Here is a 21536-nt window from a genome sequence, read left to right on the forward strand (position 1 = left end):
GGGGGAAAAACTGAATAAATAAAATCTTTAAAAAAAAAAAAAATGTGATTCCATTTTTCTTACAATTCTTCAGGGAACATATCTGCATTAAGTGAGGTTAAATGCATTCAGGAGGTTGTTTCTTGTATCTAGTTTTACTATAATAGTATTCCTTCAGCAAACCCTGTTCACTGTGGTTCATCCTTAAAAATGTTAATCTGAAGACTCCTTCCACCAGCTCATAAATGATGGTGGAGGCAAGTGTATCATTTGTTTCCTGGGGAGTTCAGTCAAGTTCAGGCTGCCCTTTACTGAGCAAAACCTGGAGCGGTTTAAATAGATTAAACCTTGAGCTCTGAGTAGGAAGGAGAAGATGCGACGTTAACCCCTTGAGCCATGTGGTCTCTTCAAGATCAAGAGGCTGTACATATGTGAAAAAGTACAAATTAAGAACCTGTGTTCATAGACAATCTGAACTGTGTCTCTGAAGTTTGTGCACATTTTCCTTCACTGTAATGTTATTTTACAGCTGTTTGTTAAAATAGTGAATAATTTAATGATCCTAAAAGTAATAGGTTTTGTGTGAGTGTGTGCTTGTATATGTGAGAATTGCCTTATTTTCAGGTTGTTTTATTTAATGATGGTTTCTTGGACGGCATTCTGGTGTTCAGCAACCAATATGGAATATTTGTCATTAAATCCGTATCAGTCTTTTACCATGTCATCCTTCTTTATTTGTCACCCATTAAATGTCACTCAATTCAATCTATGGAAGCTATGTTCTGGTAGAAAGGGATCAGCAAACTACCAAATCCAGACTGCATTTTTTTGTAAATAAAATTTTATTGGAATACAGTCATACCGATACAGCCATGCTTACATTTTGTCTATGGCTGCCTTCGCACTGCAACGGCAAGGTTGAGTGACAGAGGCTGTGTGGCCCATCCTAAGATATTTACTGTTTGGATCTTTACAGAAAAAGTTTGCTAACTTCTGTGTTAGAACGTTCAGGTGGATCCTAGATCATCCTGGAATTGGATGATTTCTAAACAGTCTGGCCATGTTGACCAGTAATTCAGTGCAGCACTTCGGCACTAATGTGGCTATGGGATGTTGGGAATGTATTGATATTATACCATTGGTATTAATTTCCAAAGAGCTGTGTCTTCCTTCCTTGTAAGAACCAATCAGTGGGGAAGTTGGGCTGTGGGCAGGGGGAAGGTGGTTATGGAGAAGGGAGGCAGTCTTAAGTCTCAGCTCTAATCTATAAAAAAAATGTATTCTCAAATCACATAAAGTATTTCCTTTCCCCTAGTTCTCAGCAATGTAACGTAATTGCTACTGATAATACTGAACAGAACTTATCAGCTAGACTGGCCTTTTGCTCAAAATATCTTTTAGCTAGTCTCTACCCAGCCTCAAGAAACAGTGAGACTGCAGTTTGTAAGGAAGAGATTCACAAGAAATAGAGGAAGTGTGAAAAACACCTTATTTTCTTTAAATGATCACACCTACCTTGTGTGAATGTCCACGAGCCCTTCCCCTGCCTTGGAGGGCCAGCGAATGCTGGGTCCTGGTCCTGGAAGTAGGCAGGCAGTTCTGTGATTGCAACGTTCCTCCCCACGCCTGACTTGGCTCCTGGTCCTGGGAAAACTATAGATGTCTCCTGGGAAAACCATATTAAACCAAGTGTTTGAAGTACTTGTTCAGTGCCCTGTGGGGACGCAGCAGTAAACCTGGTCTTCTGGGCCACAGTGGGAAGGGCCTGAAGCTGCTGTTAGAGCAGCCTCTGTCCACATGCCTGTTAGAGAAGCCGTATCTGGTCAACTTGGAATTCTCTTGATTAGTTTGATTCTTGGCTTGATTAGTTTGATAATAGGCTTGATTAGTTTAAGACAGAGATTTTCTTAATTTAACCTTAACTGTACAGTAGAATTACCTGGAGAACTTTAAAGACAAAAAACTTCCCCCATACCCCAAAAAACTGTTGCGGAGATTGATTAATTGGTCTGGGGTGAAGTCAAGTACCTGTAATTTTATAAAGGCTTCCCAGGCCATTTTAATGGGCACCCAGGGTTGAGAAGTCTGTAGGATCAATTAGGCACCTTCTTTATTTCTTGGGATTACAGTAAGTAAAACCCCTAAGCCTCAAATCTTCTCCTTTGCTAAGGGGTACAGAGGGCATGTGTCAGATGTGGCGGGCTTTGCTGCCTGTCTGCTCTTGGTAGGCCTGCCTTTCACACATGCCTTCCCCAGAGAGTTAATAAGTAAGGGCCAGGAAAAGTGCCTGTCTTTACTGTTCATAGATAATGCCAGGTGGGCATTGCTGGCTGCTGCTGGCCCTTCTCTGCCAATCATAGACTGCCTTCCTTGCCTTTTTTCCGATCTTCATTCCCTGTCTTGGCTCACTTAAAGCAAAATTCCATGCATTACTCCTTTTCTCAGCTGCTCTTGGCAGTCAAGTTGTTTCCTAATTTTTGCCCTTGGAGGGAAAGACCCATCAGGTCTCCAGCTTAAACAGACTAGTGATAGGCTCAGGGGTTCTATTTTCCCGTCAGAGCCTCAAGTCTGCAGATTACAGTTCCCAGGTGCCTGCCTGTGTTTTCAAGGTCACCTCTGCTAACCCAAAGCACACTCCAATGGTTTTCAATTTCTAACTGCCCCAGTGGGATCCAGGCCACTGTTCACAGCCCTGTCTGCATTTATCCAGAGATCTGCCTTGTCACAGCAGCCAAAGATGCTCAGCTTTGGAAACTGAAGAGGTGAGACGCAAGGTATTTCATGGACCAAGTTGCCCTGTGCTCAGGAAGGTTGAAAAAAGGTATCCGTGTATGTGCAGTGCTGAAGCTGGCGTTTCCAAACACATATTTGGAGGGGTTTCATCCTGAGTGAAAGGATTGACAGGTTCCAGACCTCAGCAGTTACTGGAGACCTGGGATTCATTGGAAGCAGTTCGATGCAGTCATGTATTCACAGAAGATACTCCCCTCAGACGCCTTCCCTGACCGACGAGGGCTGGAGTGGTTCTTCTGCAGACGTGTTCCCGTAACATCCTGTACACGTTTCCTGTGTATGGGCAGCCTGCCCTGTGCCCCAAGGCTGTGGCTCGTTAAGAGCAGAGACCCCAAGAAGTTCACTCCATAAACACGCCGAGTGCCCATGTGCGAGGGTAGTGCTTGATGCTGGGAGTACAGGCATGAAAGAGATGGAGAAGCTCACGTATTCTAACTCTCCAGAAGGGTGAAGGTGAAGGCTCATTTTGTCCCCTGCCTAACATCAAACCCAGCTTCCTTGTGGTGAATTATTTTGCAAATTTTAAGTATGACTTTTGGGATTTGGCCCCTGGTGGGGGGAGGGTAGGGAGGGAAAAAGGAGAAACTTCTTAATACCAGGGCTTCAAATGTTATGCTTGGACAAGATGGTACCTTCAGTGAAGGTTCAGGGTGAAGCAGATTCTCTGCTGAGGACGTGTATGACTCTAAGTCAGGGTCATCACTGCTGCAAATCAGGCAGTGTCCACTTTATTTGGCTTTGGTGGGTAGGGGAAAGGGGCAGTATGTGACCTTGGAGAGGCTAATGAAGCCAGGGGCCACTAAGGGATCTGGCTAGACATTCTTTTGTCAGGTCTACTGTTAGGAAGTGTCTGAGTAAAACTGGAACTTAGGTAGACAAGGACCATCTCAAGACTTTGGCTGAAGTAGCTCTGCTGCTCTCTGGGTTGAACTTAATGGACATGGTAGGGGCCATGGACATGACTTCACAGCCAGAGGCTGCTGGACTGAGGGAGCCACTGTCCAACGCTGCAGCAGCCTAGGCTGGGCACTACGGGTAGACTTGATCTTGGCCTCATCTGTCCAGTGGAGAGAGGCAGGTGTGAGGTGTGGGGAGAAGATCAAACAAAATAACAAATGTGATTCCTGGAAGGTTTAGGGGCTGTGCAAGTGTTAGGAAGGAAGGCGGTCTCAGGGTAGTTATGTTGTATCATAGGTCCTAGGAGCCTAGAAGGAGAGAGGCAGTTGCTTGCATGTGGACTGCATCCTCAGATTTCCAGCTCCTGGGGCAGGGGGCTGAGGGGATGGGAGGCCACGGCCTTCACTTTCCTGGGCACAGAGGAAGAAGGGAGGAGCCAGTCCTGCCGTCTCTCTGAGGGTGTGCTGTGCTGGGGAGAATGCAGGACAGAGCTTTGGCATTCACTGGCTGCCATCTTACGCAAGGCTCGGACTTTTCTGGGTCTCTGTTTCCTCTTCAGGAGGCACTATCTCTATTCACTCTCTCCACTCTAATGTCTAGTGATTGTCAAAGAGCTTAAAGCCTACTTGGGAAACACCCACAGCTTAATGCAAGAATGACACAAGAACTTGTCTAAGTCTACATGAGGTTCTGCAGCTCAGCTCTCATGAGATTTCAGAAGAGGAAGGGGACTGATATCTGGTGGGCTCCTGCTTGGTCTCTGGCCTTGGTGCTCCACGACTAGAGGGGTATTATGGCCCTTTACAGATGAGGTGCCAGGTGCCAAGAGAGCTGGGGAAGGGCTAGGAAACCACGTTCTCAGCTTTGGCTTCGCACAAACAAATCCTCAAGGGGAGGAGTGTATTACATGAAGGCTAGCTGCAAAAGTATGGAGGTGCCAGAGGATATGCACCAGTTTACAGCTGCCACGATCACTGAATCTTAGAGATGGGCCACAACCTTCATTTTGCAGGTAAGAAAATAGATCCAGGAAATAAAGGGATTTGCCTAATTTTGAGGGAAAAGTTCAAAGAGAACCCAGAGTTTTCGCTCTTATTTGTGGAAATGTTCTTCTTCTAAAATGAGAGAATATTCTTTCCTTTTGCCCTCCCCATTCCTCTTTCTCAGCACCCCCCCCCCCATTTTGTTCCTGTTCCGTGAAGCGCCTGCCTGTCTCTATTCATGCAGGACCCGCATTCCACAGCTGAGTGGGAGGGTCGGGGCTGTATGGCTGTATAGCCACAGAATGCTCTAGCAGCTGGTGTGCTGGGTAAGCCTGCCGTGTGCCCTCTTTCCGAATGTTCTCTCTTATCCCTTTTTTTTCATTCACAAATATGCTGGTAGAGCAGCCTCCTGGCTCTGTGCCTTCTCAGCCTCCAGGAGGCTGTGCCTTCCCCTACCCACTTCTCAGCACTGCACTCTCAGGCCAAGCTCAGGGGAGCAAATGTTAGGTCACCATTACAGGTGGCTGTGGAGTCCAACTTCGTTGGACAACCTTCCCTCCACTCCCTAAAATCCTATTTATTCTGGCCCAGAGTCCCTTCCTTTAAGAACATTGTCTTTCTTCCTTCCTTCATTCCATAAGTATTGATGGAGTGTTCACTCTGGGCCAGACAGCTGCGCACAGGTTGTCAGTATGGGGTCCCCGTAGTGCTCTCCCAGAGTTGACAGTCTAGCTGGGGAGACAGACAAGTTAATAAGCAACCACCCTGGACTGTGACAGTGGAGGGACACTTCACCCCTCCCTGGAAGACTGGAGACTTCCTGCCGGGGGTGCAGCCTGAAGCATGAGGAGTTGGCAGAGGGAAGGATGCCAAGGGAACAGGAGTGTTGCAGGCAGGAGCGGCCATGGTGGAAGCTTGATGTGGCTGGAATGGATTCAGGTGATGGCAAGAGATGTGGCCAGAGCTATAACGCAATTATCCCCCCGTGTGAGCTGTGCTTCTCCTCAAAATCTGTGTCTCAGGGCCCCGGGGCCCCTCCTGCAAACTTTCCTCTTTTCTTCACCACGGGGATTCCAGTGTGTTGTCGAGTGGCGAAATCTGGGTTCTAGCCCAGCTCCGCTACTGATGGGTTGGGTGACCTTGGGAAAGTCGCGTCACTTCTCGGGCCTCAGTTTTCTCGTTTATGAAATGGGGGAAGGGAAGGAGCCCACAGTTAACAGCTGGAGTCTCTAGGGCCTTTTTTAACTCTAAAATTTGAACTCCACAAACACTTTGATCTCCCCCGGAGGAGACAGGGAACTCCCTTGTATCCCTATGATTAAGGGAGCTTGTTTTGCCTACTGCTGGAAGAAATTCTCATAATCAGGACTGGCTGCATAATTTGCAAGGCTTAGTGCAAAATGAAACATGGGGCCCCGAGACAGAGCATTAAGCCAAGCCCGGGGCCCAGTGGGACCGCACGGGTCACATGTCCGTGAAGCCGCCTTGCTCATCATGATACCAGTGACTTTACAGATTCCAGCTGGTGCAGGGAGGAATTGAGATCCACCCCATGAGCAGGACTTTCTTACCTTAATGGCCAGGGTCCATGCTAAGATGATGGCAGGGCCAGCAGCCCACCTCGTGCCAACCCCTTGTTGCCAGCACCTATTTTGGAAGCAGGGCTGAGTTTGCTGGTGCAGGTTCTTCTGTTTCTTGAGGAAAGACTGCGCTCTTAATTAGTGCAGGGAGCTTCAGGTTTCCAGAACAGACTAGTGACTGTTCCAGAGTTTGTAACTGACCCCAGGGCCCCCTGCCTTTGGGGACAGAGTGGCCAATCCACTTTTTGTGAGTCCTCCCTTCCCCCTCCATTTGTCATAATGAGCCTCTTTCATGCCTCAAAACACTGACTCCATTCCCTGCTCATGACCCTTGTGTGGGATCTGGGGCCGTGATAAGGAGAAGAACTGCTGCAAACTTCCCTGAGTCGCTGGTGCTTTAAGAAGCACTGACTGTGGCCAGAGGGACTGAGTTGTCCTCACTTTGAGTTGCTTAAGGGAGTGGGAGATTTTCATCTGAATCCCATTTTTAAAAATAGAATTTCCTTATTTGTATAGTATAAAAACTCTCTGGGCATTACATTGTTTCAGGTTTTATATCTAATTTCCAGTCCCCTTAAAATTTTAGCAGCTAGGTTTTGCCTTCATAAAAGTCTTTTCTCTCTCATATTCCTTTCACTCACTCACTCTTCATATAGTGCAAATGAATTCATTTTTCTACCCTATACCCCCAGTATTCCTTCTTTTTCCTGATTCTTATAATGATGATCCAACTTCTTCAGGTTCATTGGTAGGTTGAAGTTATCTTTGAATTCTTTCTCCCTTTGTCATTCTTTCTGCCTCTCTGACTCCCACTCCTCCCCATCTCAGCAATTCAGTTCAGTTTGTTTGATTTTTGTCTGTCTGGCTATCCATCCATCCATCCATCCATGCATCCATCCATCCATCCGTCTATCTATCCGTCCATCTGTGTCTCCACTTTGTGTCAGGAACTGGGGACACAGAGATGAAATAGTGAGTTCCTGCCCTCAAGGACATGACAGTGTAGCAAGGGAGGTAGAATATATAAATAATTACCCTGCAGTTAGATACCCAGCACAAGGCACAGAGATGGTAAAACGCAAAGCTTTGGGTGGTGAGTAAGGAGTTGAGAAGGATGTGCTGGCAGGAGAGATGGGTGAGCTCTCAGAAGAAGAAACACCATGCGTTGGCACAGGAGCATGTAAAAGCATGATATATGCAGGAAGCTCCATGTCTTGGCCTATTGTTGGAGCATCTGGGGATTGGGCAGGGATTGGTGAGAATTCAGTCTGGAGAGGTAGGCAGGGGCTAGATCTTGAGAGGCCTTTCTATGTTGTCCTAAGGCACTCCAGGTTATCTTAAGAGTCCCGAGGCTCCACTGAATGGTTTTAAGGGAGGGAGTGACATAGTCAGATTTTATTTTGGATGGACAACTCTGGAAACACCACTGAGAATGGATTTCATGGGCAACTCTCCAAGGCACGGAGGCAAGGCAACAGATGATGAAGATGGAGATGATGAAGAGGAAGATGAACAAGGCTGTGTCCAGGAAGGGAGAAGACACATTCAGGAGGTATCTGGAGGTGAAATTGGTAGGACCGAATGATAGGCTGGAGGGAGAGTGTGTGTGTGGGATGCCATCCATGTTTCTGGCTTGAGAAAGTAGGTGCATAGGGGTGCTGTGACCCCACTCAAGCATCTCCTAAAGTAGTGTCCATTCTGCCTCAGGCTGGCCTCAGCTGCCCCCTGCATCCCATTTTGTTAATGCTCATAAATCAGGCCTTTATTTCTTGCCTAGATTCTTGAAGTATCCTCTTAATCTCTTCCAATCCATCCTACACACTGCTGTCCAAGTCATCTTCCAGGGACAGCTGAAGAAGGACCTTCAACGGTTTCCAATTGCATATTGAATAATCTCCAAGTTCTTTAGCCTAACTGTTAATATTTGTTGCTAGGGGGGGACATGGAGACAGCCTCTTTTCCCTGAAAGAGTCTAATTTTCCAGAGAAGATGAGGCATATTACATGTGAAGTAGTTAAATGTCAAATGGTGTTTAGAAGGGGAATGGAATTCCTGCTCTGAGGGGAAAGAAGGGAGGAGGCAGAGCATCTCCTAGAGGTGACCCAAGGTGACCCTGGTCTTTTCCCATGATGTCTTTCCAGGTGTGTCTTCCATTCTCGCCTGCACCTGTGCTCTCTGGTCTGTCCACACTGGTCTCATAGTTGCCTGAAAATGACTTTTCTTTCCTCTGTCTTTGCAAACTCTGTTTCCTCTGCCTAGAAGACGTCCCCCGACATTTCTGCCTGTTGAAATCCTCCCCATCTCTCAATATCCAGCCCACACGGAAGGGCTCCGTTGAGTGCCCTACCCAGACTGGATCCTCCAGAAGCACTCACGTTTTTATGGCACTTAGCACATTTTACTGTGTACAGTACCTACCACGTCTCATATTTTTTCTCCCCCACTAGACCAGGAGTAGAGATTGAAACCTGGAAGACTTAGGCCTGGTTCCACCCTGCAGATGTGTTTTGTTAGTTTGCGCTTTTTTTTTCCATCAAAATTAATTTATTTAAAAAATTATGATCTAGAGGCCGGCCCGCTGGCATAGCGGTTAAGTTCACATGCTCCGCTTCAGCGGCCCAGGGTTCACAGGTTCGGATCCCGGGCACGGACTGACGCACCGCTTGTCAAGTCATGCTTTGGTGGCAGGGAGATGGGCATGGATACAATCCTTCTTCAGTAAAAAGAGGAGGATTGGCATTGGATGTTAGCTCAGGGTAATCTTCCTCACGCACACATATGATCTATATCAAATATACAGAAAAGTACAGAATATGACATAATGTATACTTGGGACCTATCACTAAGAATGAACAGAATAACAATTCACCGCCCACTTTTTTTTTTTTGAGGAAGATTGGTCCTGAGCTAACATCTGTTACCGATCTTCCTTTTTTTTCCTTTTTTTCTCCCCAAAGCCCCAGTAGATAGTTGCATGTCATAGTTGTTTGTCCTTCTAGATCCTCTATGTGGGACACCGCCACAGCATGGCTTGATGAGCAGTGCCTAGGTCTGCGCCCAGGATCTGAACGGTGAACCCTGGGCTGCCAAAGCAGAGCACATGAACTTAACTGCTACACCACCAGGCCAGCCCCCTAACCCACTTTTTAAGAAATAAAATATTACATATACAATTTGAGCACTAACCCACACATCCCATTCCCGGAGCTGGTCTTCACACTGTTTTTAAAATTTAGAATTAGTTGCCAATGTTTAGAAATTAAGAGGTTTCACATAAAAATCAGGAAGGTTTTGCTTTTCTAGAAGATTCAGAAGATTTGGTAACTTGGAATACATTTCAACATGAATCAGCAGGGGTTCCATAGCTGCTACCTCCAGGAGGCAGAATATGTGCTCTCCAGCACACCACACTCCCCACTACTCCCTAAGGTCTCTTAGCCCCAGGCTGCTTCATTTGTATATGAGTCTGTGGCTCCTGCAGGCATGTGAGTTTGCCATCATGTAAACTCTTTGAAGTCAAAAAGCTTTTTTATTATTGGAACTGAACCACTAACTAGCTGGATAACCTTGAGCAAGTTATTTACCTCTCTGTGCCTCCACTTCCTCATATGTCAAATGAGGATAATAAGAGTATCTACTTTTGAGTGCTGTTTGAAGATTATTATATAAAGTGTTTAGAGCAATACCTGGCAAATAATTTTGTTGCTAGAGGTCCACACTCTTTTATCTAAAACCCTTGAGGCTAGATGTGTTTTGGAATTCAGATTTCTTTTGGATTTTAATAAGGTAATAAGTAAGTATATCATATATTACATAACACCCCCAGTAGGATCTGGGCCAGCATCTCGTGATTAAACACATTGAAATTTCTACGGAAAAAAGCATGGATATTCACATGAAGTGTGACACAGACTTGAATAGCTTCCTATATTTCAGGGTGGTCGGGGCTGCCTAGAGTCAGGCCCTCGTGGATGAGGAGGCTAGTCCCAATTCTGGAGCTGCCCTGCCCCTCTTCCCAGCCTTTGGCTCTTTCTTGGATATTTGGGCTTACTTATGAGAGGACAAATTGTGAGGTCAGCGTTTGTTCTTGTTGTTGGTCTGTTTGGTAATAAAGCAATTGGGAATTATATAGTTGGGAAAGACAGGATCTCTGGGTTTCTACAACAGCTGATCTGGCGGGCCTTCCTATCCACCTCACCCCCTCCCTCCCCTTCAGGCCCTCTGCGGCTTTTCTGCCGGTCCTTCACCAGGCCATTCATCCGCTTGCCAGATCCATGTGGGCCCTCTGAGGCCTGCCTCATCAAGTCCACAGCAAAGTCGGGTGCCCTAAGTTACCCAATCTCCCCTGGGGAAACCTTTCTCACCCGGCAGGCCAGCCTCCTCACTCCCCCTCCCCCCCGTCCCACCTCCACACTTCGCCCTCTTCTCAGCACCACTGCTCAGACTCCCCCCCTGCCTGGACCACCTCACTCTCCTACACAAGTCCCATCCATCCTTCAAGGCCTGGCTGAGGTCCCACCGGCTCCATGAGGCTTTTCCCAATCACTTCAGCTCAGCTCCATTCTCTGGACTTTTGTATCCGTAGCCGTAGCGCTTAACCCGGGGGCTGGGCACTTACCTGTGCTGTCATTCGCTCATTGAGCGCGCGCTCTGCGCAGTCACGGGGTGGGCGGAGGGCAGGTGCGGGCCGGGCGGCTTCCTTCTTCCCTCCCAGCCTCTGCCGCCCCCGTGCGGTGCTTCCCTTGCGGTGCACCCTGGGCTTGTGTGCACAGTTCGGACCTCCCCGCGCGGTCAGTTCTGTGCCTAGCGTAAGGATGGCCGGCTTTGTTGGCCGAAACATTCCGAGGCCTTTATGCTTATTCAGTTGAGACCGCCAGCTGGTCAGATCCCTCTCCTCTTTCTCTGCTCACCGTTCCCCCCTTGCCCTTTGGAGACAATACCCCTTCCCTTCCCTGTGAGAAGTGCCCTAGTGGGTTTATAGGTGTGAGATTTCACTAGGCAAACAAGGCGCCTGAGGGCCCTCCTCCCAGACTCCACCACCCTCTTTTCCATCCTTCGCTCTTGGCATAAACATATGAAGGTGTGCGCACCTGACAAGAGCTGGGCAGGTGCTGCCTCTTGTGTTCTGTGCAGTGGAGGAAGGAAGGAAGGGAGTGTTTCCTTTCTCTCCTTACCCCACCCCTGGGGCCACTCCACTCTGATGCCTGGGTACTGATCCTCTGACCCGTGGGAGTTTGAAGGTGATGGAAGCCTGTTCATCTGGTCCAGAATGTTTTTTCCCTTTCTCCTTAAGAGTGAATGTTTAAATGATCTGCTTTGTGGCAATCAAATTCAACAGAATTCATAATCCATTCTCTGGGTAGGAAAGAGGCTATCTTGATGTTGGGGTGTGGCTCTTTGTCGCGGCTGTGGTTCATAAAGACAGGGGACACCGGGTCTAGAGGGAGGCAGCTCTCGCCTCCCCACCCTCACACCCCACAGCCACCTCCTCACCTGCTTCGGGTCACACGGTCCTTGTGGGCCCTGACAGTGTTTCCTTTGATTGTTGGTCCTCTGTTCAGTTAATGACTGTGTCATCATTTAAATCCCCAAGCGTCTCTTGATGGGCCTCCTCTCCTTAGGGGAACTGAGAAGGATAAGCAGGCCAGTGATTGAGGGGAATGTGGAGCAAAAGGAGAGGCTCAGGAGGAGGGGGATGAAGGAAGAAAGCATGCAGTGTAAGGGAGAGATGGGGAAGAGGAGGAAGGGAGGAGAAGGAGTTAAGTCTGGAAATGTGGGGGAGTGGACTCTACTTTTTGGACTGAGTATGAGATAAATTTTCAGGGGAATTCACACCTGTTCCCTTTACTTTCCCAGGAACCAATGGTGTGGCTTCATCGTGTGATTTGAAAAGTTGGAATACAGGCTTCTGAATTGCCAGAGTGGCCGACACACGCGTATCCAGGTGTGTCCTGGAGGACTTCACGGACACTGGCATTGGCGGTGGAGGCTGGCCGCATCTCTGCTTCTCTCTCCCCTGCCCTGGCCATCTGGCAAGCGCACGCAAACCCTCCCAGACGCCACTCAGGGGGTCTCCTGGGTTCTAGGGAGTCTCCTGCACAGGACTGGGCAAGAAGCAGGTGACCCAAGGGAGCTGGGCTTTCCCAAGGATCAGCACCAGTGCTCTGCTGCACCACTGACAAACCCAGCCACCCGCCCCCACCTTCTTTTCCTGTAAATTTTAGGCAGTTCAGGCTGCATAATTCAGTGGAAAGAGAAAGGCTTTCAAGTCAGTCTATCTGGGTTAAATTGCCTGGTCATTTACCAGTTAGGGTGACCGTGAATAAGTTTCCTTATTGATAAAGGGGAATAGTAGTCCCTACCTCATAGGTTTCCGGTGTGGGTTAAAGGAAGTGATCTATGTCGGTTATCTAGTATATGCCTGAAACATAGTAGGTGCTTAGTCGATCTCAGTTTCCCCGTTCTGGACACTTCTGCCCACCCCAGTTCCATGCTGCTTTTCTAAATAGGAGATGGTGATACCTGGAAATGGAGGGGAAAGGAGGAAGGTATGTATTCACATAAACCACAGCTTCCCCCAGATTAGGCATTAAAACATTTATTATTCTTTTCATTGAGCTGTGTGAAGGAATAGGAATTTTTAAAAGATGAGAAATGCTTTTGCATTTAATAAAGGAAATGGAACTAATAGGCAAAACTCTAAGTTAAAAGAGGCCCGAAGAGCTCAGAATCAGCAACTAAGACTTTGGTATCAGCAACTGCAGCAAATCACCTTCTCTGTCCTCTGGAAGGTGGGTAGGGCAGAAGGTTCTGGTTGGGCCAGTGACTGGGAAGGTTTCTGGTGGCAGGAGGAAGACAATAAAATGGCCATCTTGTGAAAAGGAGGCAGTAGGGCCTGGGCTCATGCTCGTGGTACTTTCTGCATGAAGCCAGAAGGGGAGAGCTTGGCAGACATCTCCCAGCAATACCCACATCTACATCCATGTCACCCGCAGATCAGTGAGTCTTTGTTTTCAGGGTCTCCATATGTGGTTCTATCACGGAGGCAACCCACTCCATGGTTCTCTGCTTGGCTTCCTCCCAGCTGAAGAGTGGCTCATACCCCATATCTCGCTGAGCTTTCTTATAGGAGAAGGTAAACTCACTATTTAACAGTGTCAGTAGCTGGCGGTCGAAGGGAGGGTGATAGTTGTAAATTGGACTGAGCAGGAAGCTCACTATTTCCAGCAGGAAGGCAAGCCAGTACTTCAGAAACAGGGGAAGGCTCATTCTGGAATCAAGGCAGAAGCCCCATTTTTTGCTCAAAGTGTAATTGAGGTCATCATAGCTTTGGTGAGGTGTGTCATCTGAGATGTAGTAGAATTGTCCTTGGATGCTTGGGGCCTTCTTGGGGTCCCGCAGGGCCCTCAAGGCCATAATGTGGGCCCAGGCCACATTGCCAACATAGACTGGGTTGGCTGTGGAGAACCTGCTATTGTGTTCCAGGATGCCATTGTTCTTCAGGGCCTTATTCATATGGTAATAAAGGAATGGGCTTCCTTCCCCATAGATAAACATGGGCCTTAAGGCACAGGTGTATAAGGTGCCACCATTTTTAAGAGTCCACCCATTGGCTGCCAGCACCGCCTTCTCAGCAAGCTTTTTGCTGTATGGGTATGGAGAGGACCATGTTGTTTCAAGATGCTCTTCTTCGTGGCCATTCTGGATGATCTCCCTGTAGGAGTTGGGCCCAGCCACCATTAAGGAGCTGGTATGGATGAAGATCGGCACACTAGCCTGGGCACAGGCCTCCAAAAGGAGCTTGGTACCTGCCCAGGATAGCACACTGTCAGTATCAGGAAATAACCCAAAGGGCCAACCAAACCCCAGCAAGTGTGGTGGTTATTGCAGATCAGGAGTGTGTTCCTCTATGACTCTGGCTGAGATCTCACCATGCTATAGCCATAGGAAAAACACAAAAATGGGAAGAGACTGGCATTTGGGTTCTCAAAAGCAATAATTTCTAGGTTTTTGGATATCATGGACCCACGTGTGTACTTTTAGTTTTGGAAAAAGGACATAGAATTGCCACTTTATATCTTGCCAAGTGAGGACATTAAAAAATTATCATTGGGGGGCCGGCCCGGTGGTGCAAGCGGTTAAGTGTGTGCACTCCACTGCGGTGGCCTGGGATTCGCTGGTTCGGATCCCGGGCACGCACCAACACATCGCTTGGCAAGCCATGCTGTGGCGGTGTCCCATATAAAGTAGAGGAAAATGGGTACGGATGTTAGCCTAGGGCCAGTCTTCCTCAGCAAAAAAAAGAGGAGGATTGGCAGATGTTAGCACAGGGCTGATCTTCCTCACACACACACACACACACAAATTATCATTTATCATTCCTACCACCTCATTAAAGACAGATTATTTTAAATAAAAAAATTAGGAAGCCATACTCTCAAAATAAGGACAGTCCTAGTCTTTAGGTAAAAGAGGGTGGTTGAAGTACTCACATCTCTCACACACACAGTTGTATATGGGTAATATACACTCTTAAATAAACGTTGAATTGTTTGTATTTTTCTCTTTTTTGAGGACGAATAACCACTTTTTAACAAGGACCTTGTTTGAGAGTTACTGAGCAAATGATTAGTGGGTTCTGGGGAGAAGCTGGAGATCCAGGCTCTGCTCCTGATTGTGCGTTCTCTACAAAAACCACTCCTAATTCCCGCTTTGACTCCGTTTACCCAGATGTGAAAAGCAGAGGTGATAAACCTTCCTTTTACTTAGCATTCTGGAGTCCTGCCCTGGCCTTGCACGTTGAGCCTAGTGGAGAACTGGAAAGAGGAGTGCGCCCTCTGGTGGTAATACCTATAATTGGAAGATCTTGTAGAACTTAGCTGGCTAGAAATTTGTAGCTCATGGAGGTAATGCAAAGTGCTTTGCCTACAAGAAAGAAGGAGTTTCCTGGGCAAAGCATCATTATTATTTTTTATTTTTTTTATTCCTTTTAAGGTCTTTGTGAAATTTTATTTTCGGGAGAGACAGCCTCATTTTTTGTTTTGTTTTGTTTTTTTAAAATTAAATCTAGAAGCAGAGAAAATTTGGAGTTAATTTGCCTGTGGAGGGGGCAAATGACCATCCTTGTGAAGTATTTTATAAATCTGGGAGTCATATTGGTTTTAGTCAACTGATGCTTCTAACACTTCTCAGGGTTTTCAAATCCACTTCTGTTGGGAGCTGTGGAGAGTAAGAATTGTGAGAAAGGGACTAAAAACTAAAAACTGGTTAATCTTAGCACGCTCCTGGGAGTGTGGGGTTGGTTAGGGGTGTGGCTAAGTAGACACTAGAAAGGGCTTTTGTTGAGATTGTGCTATTTTAGGCTGGAAACCCAAAAGCGAGGAGCTGCTTTAGAAAAGGAGTCTCTGAGTAGACTAACTTTGTAGAGCAGGGCATGGAAGACTGATGGGCTTGGGGGTTGGGTGCTGTGGTACTAGGGAGACTGGCCTCCAGGGATCAGAGTGATGAGATTACATGGCAAGCTAAAAAGGATTTAAGCTAATCCCTTGAGCAAATGTGTCTAAATTTAAAGTAGATTGCAAAGCCTCAATTCAGAAAGAGCCACCAGGCATTTATGGGATGAGGATCTAAGGAGGGTGCACTCTGGGCACCCAGCTAGGAGCTGCTCTTTACTAGTAGACCCAGTGTTGAGCTGAAGAGATGTTGTTATGGATAATGGGAAACTATTATTGTTAAGAAAATATTACGAGAAGGAAAGTGCTGGGTAATTCTGTACTGCCAGACCACTATGAACCAGCATTTCTAGTTCCCTTGAGAGAAATCCTTCTTTCAGATGAGCAGGAAGTCTCTAGGTGTTCTCATTACCCTTGGCGATCCTTGTAGGGAGTCCTGCCTGGAGGAAGCCATCCCAGAGCTGTGACCCATTGCTCGTGACTGACTGGGGGGCACCACATATCACAGAGCTCTTCATTCTTGGCCTTACTGTGTGACCACCACCTTAGAGCCACACAGAAGGGCTAAAATGATGGCTAAGAGGTGCCTGTAAGGTCTGGCTCCAGCCCAGAAGAGGCAGGAGGTGGTTGGATATCAGGAATTTGAGGTTGGAGTTGAGTCAAGGCTTGATTGGAGCAGCAGTAGAGAGAGTTTTCTTGCCCTTTGGAGTCCCACAGGTGTGGGTTTAGATTCTAGCTCTCCCTTCTACCCATGGGGCCTTGAATAAGTTACTTAGCCTTTCTTAGCCCTAGTCTCCTCATTTAAAAAGCTGAGGATGACAGCCGTGAGTCTCTTAGTTTGCGGTGCTAAGCAAAAGCTCTTGGTGCAGCGCTCAGCAGGTGTTCAGTGATGCGGGCTTCTCTCCCTTCCTGATCCTGTTCCCATCCTCACTTGCCCACTTCATTCCATCTCCTCCCCAAGATACTATACCTTTCACATTGACATTCATGATGGTCTCCGGGTGAATGACATTCATGATGTCAATGATACCGGCAGTGTGAATGACAGCTGAGGTGCCCTCGCAGGCTCTCTTCAGGCACTGCTCATCCAGAATGTCTCCTTCCAGCATGGTCAGCTTGATCTTGCTCTGGAGCTCTGTGTAAACATGAGTCGGGTCATTGGAAGGCTTTCTGGATCTGAAAGTTTCCTGATAAAGGTGGCGTTTTACCCAGGTCTTTAAGGATAGGCAGCCTGGGGGGAGGTTAGGCAGGAGGGCACATTCCATGAAAGGAACAAGTAAACAAAGCTACAGAAATCGGAATGTGTAGCGTTTATTGGGGAAGAGCAAACATCTGTTTCCACCCCATCTTGTTCCCAAAAAAGAATTTGAGCAGTTAGGAGTCAAGTGTGCCTGGAACACAAAACTGTTAAAGGGACTCATGGGAAGTTCATAAAATTCATTAAGGAGAGTAGGGTGATTGTGGTGAGCGGATATAAGAGGAAAGAATTTGAATTTAATTCTGTAGGGAATGAGGACTCATGTATGGGTTTGGAATAAGAGAAGAAATGTCAACAGAGTTGTGGGATAGGAAGCTAACCCTGGCCATAGTATATAAGATGGATTTGTGTGGGGGATATAGGAGAAAGCAAGACCATCAGGAGATTAATCAGAATGTCCGTACCCCAAAGTTCAGACAAGGTGGACCGGAACCAGGGTTCCCGCAGTGGGAGCAGAGAAGGGGAGAGATACACAAGGGTTGAGGTTTCAGACCTTACTTTGACAGGTCCTGGTTCTTACTGGAGATGGGCTGAGCGGCTGTGGAAGAGTCACAGTCAGCCTGAGTTTTTCCCACTTGGGTGAGCAGGAGGATAGTGGAGCCATTAACAAGGAATTTAGAATGGGCCCAAATGGTGGATTTAACTGAAAAAGCTCTGAATAGATATCATCAAAAGCAGCTATCAGTGCTGATAATGAGTCAGCCACCCACGGACTAACATTCCAGCCATCTAGCCTAGGACAACGGATACAGCGTCAGGGTCTTCGGCTCCTTTGAAGTCCACAGGAGGTGGCACTGCCAGTAAGCTCATCACCTCAAATGAGCCCATGGAATAAATGCTGAGCTACATGCAGTTCGGACAAATACCCTACACTTATTTTGTGCTTTCTACTTTGCACACAAACTTCACGGATTTCTGATTTCCTGTCACAGCTCTCTCACGAGATGGGTATTCTGCTTTCCATTTTACAGGTGAGGAAACTGAGGCTCAGAGTGGTTAAGAGGCAGGTCTCAGTCACACTTATACCGAAGGCTCAGGCCTGCCCTCTGCCTTTGAAACTTGCTCACACTCCCCTGTCACCAAGGCACAGGACTGGCACTATTCTTTCCTGAGGCAGAGGAAGGATAAGTCAACTTAACTGAAATTGGCAGTGGAGGCCAGAGAACAGTGAGAGAGAAATTCAGAGTGAAAAATTCAGGGCTAGAGAATTTTCTTCCTGGGTTACATCTTGGAAGAACCATCTGCTCTCCCTAAGCCTCTGCCAGTTTGCTCTGCCCCCAGCCCCTTCCCACTGTCAGGCTGCTGCAAGCAGGCTCTGAAGTGAGAGAAAGGCAGGGGAGAAGCGGGTGGGAATCAGCCTGAGAGTAAAATTTTGTGATTGTGTCCCTGCCTCTACTCCACCCCCCCACCCCACCCCAGCCTCTCCTTTGCAGCTAAGTTCAGACAGACTGGCTCAAAGGAATGGATATGTCCAGCGGATAGAGGTCCAAAGCCAAGAGAGCAGAGGACTTACTCCATTTGTCTGCAGGGATGCAAGAGAGACCAGCAGAGGGCACTGTGGATGGCTGGGGAGTGGAGCCACCACAGTGGCTCTGTGGACTTGGCAAGAGTCTTCCCTAGGCTGAATATGCAGTTGCTTATGTGGCGTGCGTTGGAGGGAGGTTCAGAGAGAAGCTTCTAGACAAACGAGTAGTTAAGAGCACAGATGCTGGAGCTGGACTGCCTGGGTTCAAATCCAGCTTTGCCATTTTCTAGCCCTGGGACCTTGAGCAAGTTAATTAACTTCTGCTGTGGTAGATCCCTCGCGCCCTCCACCATGGGAGGACACAGTGTGAAGGCACAGGAGATGAACCAGGAAGAATGCTCTCACCAGACCATGACCCTGCCTTGACTGGATTTCCAACCACAGAACTGTGAAAAATTAATTTCCGATGTTTTTAAGCTACCTAGCCTGTGATATTTTGTTATAGCAGCCTGAATGGACTAAGACAGCCTCTTTGAGACTATTTTCATCTTTAAACAAAGGAGGATAATATCACCTATCCCGTAGGGTTGTTATGAGGAGCAAATGAGTCGACACGCATAAACACTTACCACAGTGCTAGGCACAGAAAGAACGCTGCTGGGATTCTCTATATGATCCTTATAGAGAGCCCTGCCCATCCATGACACCACCTGACTTGTCGCATTGGGGAACTGTTCCTGTAGGTTGAGCACCGCCCTTTCGGGGCATCAGCTATCAGATTGTGTATATCGCTGGGAGGTAAGGATTGCAAACAGTTGATGCTGATCATTTGTGAATTTGTTTATCAGAGACACTATAGAAGCAGGGGTTAGAGGAAATAGGGTGTTTGAAGAGGTCAGAAAAGAGGAAGCAAGAGCAGAGTGATGGGCACAGTCCAGGAGAGTGGGTGAGGGGCCTCTGTATGGGGAGGAAGGGTCTTCTGGGCAGCCAGGGCTTGCATGTAGACACCCGTCCACCAGGGCTGGGGAGGGGGACAGGGAATTGGTTTGGGGGCACACAGGGGAGAAATGGGAGAGAATGAAGTTTCACTTTGCCAAGAGTCAGCCCTAGGGCCATGGGATTGGGGCCTCTGTGATGGGGCTCTAGTCTGAGCTCTGCTACCCATTAATCAGAGCGCCTTGGCAAGTCGCTTTACCTATGGGGACCCCGATTTCCTCAGTGTCCTGATGGGTGAGACACCTTTCCTACCTTCCTTGCAGGGTTATTTTGAGGATCTGGGAGTGAAACAAATTGGAAAATACACCATAAATCCAGCTTTTGCATTTGCACCAGGGCAGAAACCTGGGAAAAGAGCGCTGAGCTACTATAGCAAATTCTGCAGTCACCTTCCTTGATGAGGAACAGAGACAAATGGTAAAAAGAGATGTACGGGGACTCCACGTGAGGCATGTCTGCGCTCTTGCTGCCTCTCTGTCTCTGGCTCTCACCCTGTGCACTCATGTGCTCTCTCCACTCTCCCCTCTCTCTGTCCTATTCTCTCTCTCTCTCTCCCTCTAATTCTCTCTCTCTCTCTCTCACACACACACATACACATATTCGCTCAGTTTCACCTTCTATTCCTTTTATTTCACCTTCACTGGAGAGGATAAATGAAGCCATTAAAAAGACCAGGGCAATCAAGAGCGGCAGGGACCTGCTGGCGGGGTCTCCAGGTTAATGGCGCTTGCTGTCCTTTGCAAATGTTGCACAGCAACTGCCAAGTCAAAAATCTTCAGAACGGGCTGGCCCGGTGGCGCAGCGGTGAAGTGCATGCGCTCCGCTTCGGCGGCCCGGGGTTCGCAGGTTCAGATCCCCGGCGCGCACCGACGCACTGCTTGTCAAGCCATGCTGTTGTGGCGTCCCATATAAAGTAGAGGAAGATGGGCACGGATGTTAGCCCAGGGCCAATCTTCCTCAGCAAAAAAAAGAGGAGGATTGGCATCGGATGTTAGCTCAGGGCTGATCTTCTTCACCAAAAAAAAAATCTTCGGAACATCAAAGAGTTGTTGACAAGGGAGTTGTTGACCTGTATGTGATTTTCTAGATGAGAACAAAAGAGGCCTAGAGGCTGAAGTGGCTGGCCTATGGCCACCCTCTCTAGTTCTGGATCAGGGCCAGAATCCATTCTCCAGACACCCACCCAGTGTCTTTTATACCCACGATCTGTGATTTCCTTTCAGATGACTTTGGACTTGGGATTAACTTTGATTTGGCTTCAACATTCTTTAATTTGCTAGACAAGAACTCCCCCACCCACACACACACCTAAGCAGGGTTTAGAATGGAGCCACACACCTATGACTTGAGTTCACTTACTAGAAAATTCCTCCCGAAATTCTGGTCTGAAGACTTTATCCAGTGCTCTGATCTCCTGTACCTCCTTCTCCTCCACCAACAAGCGGATGATCCTCTGACCCAGAAACCCTCCTGCTCCCGTCACAAGGCAGCTCCATCCAGCCATGGCCAAAGCTGAGTAACAAGAAATGCTCACCAGGAACCGGAAAACACAGGGGAGCAGGTTGGGTTAGAGAGTGACCCTGGAGGGAGTAAAAAGAGAGGTCAAGTAGTTACAGGCTCACAAAAACCCATTTTGTTCCCTTCACTGCAGTTTTGCAAAAATCGCATGTCACAGCCCCAGAGTAGAAGCTCTAACCTGCTAGTGTTAAAAGCCAGATGAAAGAGCCTGGGTTCTGGTCTCCTTATCTCCCAAAGGCAGAACTGGAGCTTTATGTGCTGCTGTCCTTCTGACTCAGCCTCCTCACCTTCACCCTTGCTCCTCCTCCAACATTCCTCTTCCCAGAAGAGTGGTAACCTTTAGCTTATATCTCTCATTCCTCCAAGGCACAGGACAAAAGAGCCAGCTTCAAGGTCACAATGTGATTAAAGACTCTTGGTTTGAGCCTCAATAGGACACCAGGCAGTTGGTGCCAGCTGTCTGGGATCCACAGTCTGTGAACTTAAACTAGACCAGGAGAAATCTCCCACCGCAATGTGAATTTTTGCCTTGTGCAGTAAATACATCTGGGGAGAAAATCCACTTTAGCCCATTGTCTCCTCTCAGAGTTGTTTGAAATTTTGCTGCCGTCTTGC

The 21536-nt window shown here is 47.7% G+C and overlaps 1 protein-coding gene across 1 annotated transcript; it reads right to left on the bottom strand.

The window, feature by feature from the left end:
* Nucleotides 1-12814: 12814 nt before the first annotated feature.
* HSD3B2 (hydroxy-delta-5-steroid dehydrogenase, 3 beta- and steroid delta-isomerase 2) lies at nt 12815-21183 on the bottom strand. The gene is made up of 4 exons (XM_087444706.1): nt 21100-21183; nt 20763-20983; nt 16655-16819; nt 12815-14040 (listed from the first exon to the last, which is right to left on the bottom strand). Exons 2-4 carry the CDS (start codon nt 20905-20907, stop codon nt 13229-13231), a joined length of 1122 nt encoding a protein of 373 aa, XP_087300832.1. The 5' UTR covers nt 20908-20983; nt 21100-21183; the 3' UTR covers nt 12815-13228.
* Between the last annotated feature and the right edge of the window lie 353 nt (nt 21184-21536).

This window comes from Ceratotherium simum, chromosome 2 (genome assembly GCF_057802395.1).
Source record: "Ceratotherium simum simum isolate JZ-2026a chromosome 2, ASM5780239v1, whole genome shotgun sequence".
In the NCBI taxonomy this organism is placed as follows: Eukaryota; Metazoa; Chordata; class Mammalia; order Perissodactyla; family Rhinocerotidae; genus Ceratotherium; species Ceratotherium simum.

Bases quoted from the DNA above. Each gene is read 5' to 3' on its own strand.
- HSD3B2 (XM_087444706.1), bottom strand. From the start codon at position 20,907: ATGGCTGGATGGAGCTGCCTTGTGACGGGAGCAGGAGGGTTTCTGGGT. The intron at 16,820-20,762 runs GTAAGTGAACTC...ATGTTTACACAG, and splicing joins ATTTCGGGAGGAATTTTCTA to AGCTCCAGAGCAAGATCAAG. The intron at 14,041-16,654 runs GTATAGTATCTT...TATCCTGGGCAG, and splicing joins CATGAATGTCAATGTGAAAG to GTACCAAGCTCCTTTTGGAG.